Source organism: Sorghum bicolor, chromosome 9 (assembly GCF_000003195.3).
Source record: "Sorghum bicolor cultivar BTx623 chromosome 9, Sorghum_bicolor_NCBIv3, whole genome shotgun sequence".
NCBI classification, from domain to species: Eukaryota; Viridiplantae; Streptophyta; class Magnoliopsida; order Poales; family Poaceae; genus Sorghum; species Sorghum bicolor.
This window is the reverse complement of record NC_012878.2, coordinates 34944755-34948376: the sequence shown is the minus strand read 5'-3', so window position 1 is coordinate 34948376 and position 3622 is coordinate 34944755. Positions and strand designations below refer to the sequence as shown.

The following is a 3622-nucleotide window of genomic DNA, read 5'->3' as shown; positions in this document are numbered from 1 at the left end:
AGTACCAAAAGACGTATTCAGAAATGCGCAAACCAAGAAAATAGAGAAAGGCCCGAACAACACAGAACTGGGCCTGATCGTAACCACTGGAGAGATCCAAGCCTAGAGCCAAACCGACCACGTGAAGGCGGTGGCTAGGGGGACCCACCTAGGGTGGGTGCGGGCGCACCCCTAGAGGCGGCAAACCGGGCCCATCTTTCTCAGGCGGTTGCATGCTGCCATGCATAGGACGGTTTCACCTACTACCAAATTTAGATGCAACGAACCGTCCTAGTTCCACTATAAAAAGAGAGGCACTCCCCCTTTTCAACACACACATCATTTGGAGTCAATTTACCTCACACCTCTCACTTGTATCTTTAGTCTAGATTAGTAGTAGAGCAAGGCAAGAGCTAGCAAGGAGAGCTTGTCTCCTTGGAAGAAAGGATCTTCTTGGTATGAATAATATTCAATCTTCTTCCATGAGCAAGTTCTATTCATCTTTATATGATTATGCATATGAACTAGAGTATGGTTGTGTTCTTATTATGTTCATAGTATATGAAGTAGTTCTTAGTTCTTGTGCTATGTTCTTGATATGTTCATCATTGTTCTTCATTGTTCATCAGATTAGTATGATTAGGATTAGAATTAGGAATGGGATGATGGTTCACTATGCTGTGATGGTTGCTCTTAGCCTAGCCTGTCACTCCAACAGGGTGGGGCCCGTGGGGGTTAGGAGTTGTTTCCAATTACGTGAACATGGTGTTCAGGGATGCGGGAATCAGTGGATGTGTGGGTATCTTTCGGGTAGAGGGGTAGGTGGCAGGGTAGTGACAGCTCTGTCATCCTTTGCATTCCCCCACGATCAGGTATCCCGATAGCAGTTCTATAAAGTCTCTATCGGCTGGGTATCCTGCTGCGGGGAGCTCCCCTCATCTCAGGCTTAGTTCTAATTCTATTTATTGCTAATTAGATGATCCGCTAATAGTTCTATGCATAGTTATATGTGACCCATGCCTGCTCAAGTAGATTTATTTCTTTATTCTTTATTTATTATTTCTCTTCTATTTTATCATGGAGGTTGATCCAATGTGTGTCCACTATCTTGAATATCATGTTTATTCCTGTTTAGTCTATGTCTACCAAGCATTCAATAGGTAATCATGTTTACACCATGTTTGATCCCTTTGCCTTCCCATAGGAATTTTAAATTCAACACTCTTGAATACTCACGGGTTGAAATGCTACAATGATAGTTCTATCCGCTTGCAGCTATATTACTTCTTCATTCATGAACTATCGATTAGCGTACCTAAGTACCGTTACTTAAGATTGTAATCCTTGTGCACTTTCAAGCGTAGTGCCACAGGTTTGCATATCGCAAGTAAGGATGGTTAGCAAGGCCAATCTGGCATTCCTAATTATTGTTACCAGACTGCACTGCTAAGGCCGGTGCCCTCGAGTTGCCTTGGGTTATCTCTCTGATGTAGCGATAGTTACGGTATGCCAACACCCGACATTTCTGGTGCCATTGCTAAGGATGGCTCTATGGTCTATTTTTAGTAGTGACGTTAAGAAATCCCAACAAGCATTACTGGCGCCGTTGCTGGGGAAGGCAAAAAAATCATACTGGCATAAACATTGATTGCATAATAAGCATTGGTAGCCATAGACTAAGTAGGATAACTTCACTATTTTCTTCCTCTTTTTATTGGAATGAAAATAGGATAGTGTATGAGCGGTTTCAACTTGCCGGCAAACTTCCACAGTCATCCATAAACACTCCTAAGGAAGGGAAGGGTTCGTACCGTCTCTTCTTCTGCTATGCAACCGGCAAGCAAATCAACCATTCCAGCACCAACCGCACCAATCGCTATGGCCAAGACACTCCGTGACTACTCCACTCCCGTTGTTGCCAACGTGCCGACTGGACCCGCTATCAATATGGGGAATGTAAGCTTCGAGATCCGCACTGGCCTCATCTCTATGGTGCAGGCAAGCCAATTTTGTGGCCTGCCAAGCAAGGATGCCAACGCCCACCTTCAGAACTTCCTTGAGCTGTGCGACATCGTCGTCATCAAGGACGTAGTGCAGAACAGCATCAGGCTCCGTTTGTTTCCCTTTTCCCTCACTCGAAAGGCGAAACAATAGTTTTATCAGAACAAGGAAGCTGTTGACACATGGGAAAAGTGCTCCATGGCATTCCTCGCCAAGTTCTTCCCCATGAGCAGGACTAGTGCTCTGAGGGGGAAGATCCCTAACTTCCAGCAGTCTTCACTTGAGTCCATACCCGAAGCATGGGAGAGGCTCCAGGAGTACATCTGGGCCTGTCCTCATCATGGAATGGAAGACTAGCTTGTGCTCCAGAACTTCTACGAAGGCCTCACGGCCATGTCAAAGGGGCACGTAGATGCCGTAGCTGGAGGTGCATTCCTTTCTCTCACCATTAATGAAGCTACTGCCCTCATCGAGAAAATGATGGCAAATCAAAGCTGGGGAGAAGGAAGAAAAACACAAAAAGGCTCGCAATCTGCGAAGGAGGCAGATGTGCTTGCTGCAAAAATAGACTTGCTGTTGCAAAGGATGGACGGACGAGTTGCAAAGCCCAACATGGGCACCGTCCAAGCAGTGAACTCACACACATCGTGTGAAGTTTGTGGTGATGATGGCCATTTGGGGAACAGTTGCCCCGAAACCCAAGAAGAAGCAGCATATGTCAACAATGGGTTTCGGCCAGGTAACAACAGGTGGAACAATCAGCACCGCCCGCAGGGTAATTTCTTCAATCAGCCTTCCTTGAAAAATCTGGTCATAGGGCAAGCTAAAATCAACGAGAATCTGACCAAGAAGCTGTCCTACAAGCTTGAAACTCTTTGTTCATCTGTCAAAAGTCAGACGAGTTTCAACAAGATGATAGAAACATAGATAGCATAGATAGCTGTATCAATTCTAGTCACTGACACAGAGAGGATCCTAGGGCAACCGGAAACCTCTACTTAGTTCGTCCATGCAGCCACAGAAGAATGAAGGAAGGAAAGTCTTGCCAACGGACTATAAATGTTTAACCCTTGCCGAAGGCATTTAGTAATTATCTAAAAAAACTATATATAACAAAATAAATTTTGTGCTATTTGTGTCCTAACAAAGATATCTGAAGGGGGCCCACGACATCAAGCAAGCTTGGGGGAGGTGTCCCCGCACAGGTATTATGTCTTTTTAAATTCTTTAAATTTCGTTTTAATTTCCCTTTTTATAGAAAGTTTTTATTTTTAGTTCCCAAAAGTTTCCCTTTCTATAGTTTTATTTTTAGTCAAAAATAAAGTTTCTCTAAAAATCTTATAAAAATTATTTTCTCGTAGTATAGATTTTCCCATTTCAAAATCTTATTTTCATATAATTTTTGAAAACCAAAAATATTTTGAATAAATATGTGGAAAATCAAAATCTGGAGCAAGAATTTGAACCAAGTCTGATTGTAACCAGAGAGACGTTTGGGGTGACCGTTGGAGGTAGCAGCCAAAAGGCCGAGAAGAGGCGGGCCCACCACTAGTGCGGGCACACCCTGCCCAAGGCCTACTGGCCTTGGCCTTTGGGCAACGGCTAGTAGCCGTTGAGGGGGGCGCTCCCCCGCCTGCGATCA

The 3622-nt window shown here is 44.3% G+C and overlaps 1 protein-coding gene across 1 annotated transcript; it reads left to right on the top strand.

Moving 5' to 3' along the window:
* On the top strand, positions 2374-2907 carry LOC110430438. Its single transcript, XM_021448116.1, has one exon. The coding sequence runs from the start codon at positions 2374-2376 to the stop codon at positions 2905-2907; it is 534 nt and encodes a 177-aa protein (XP_021303791.1).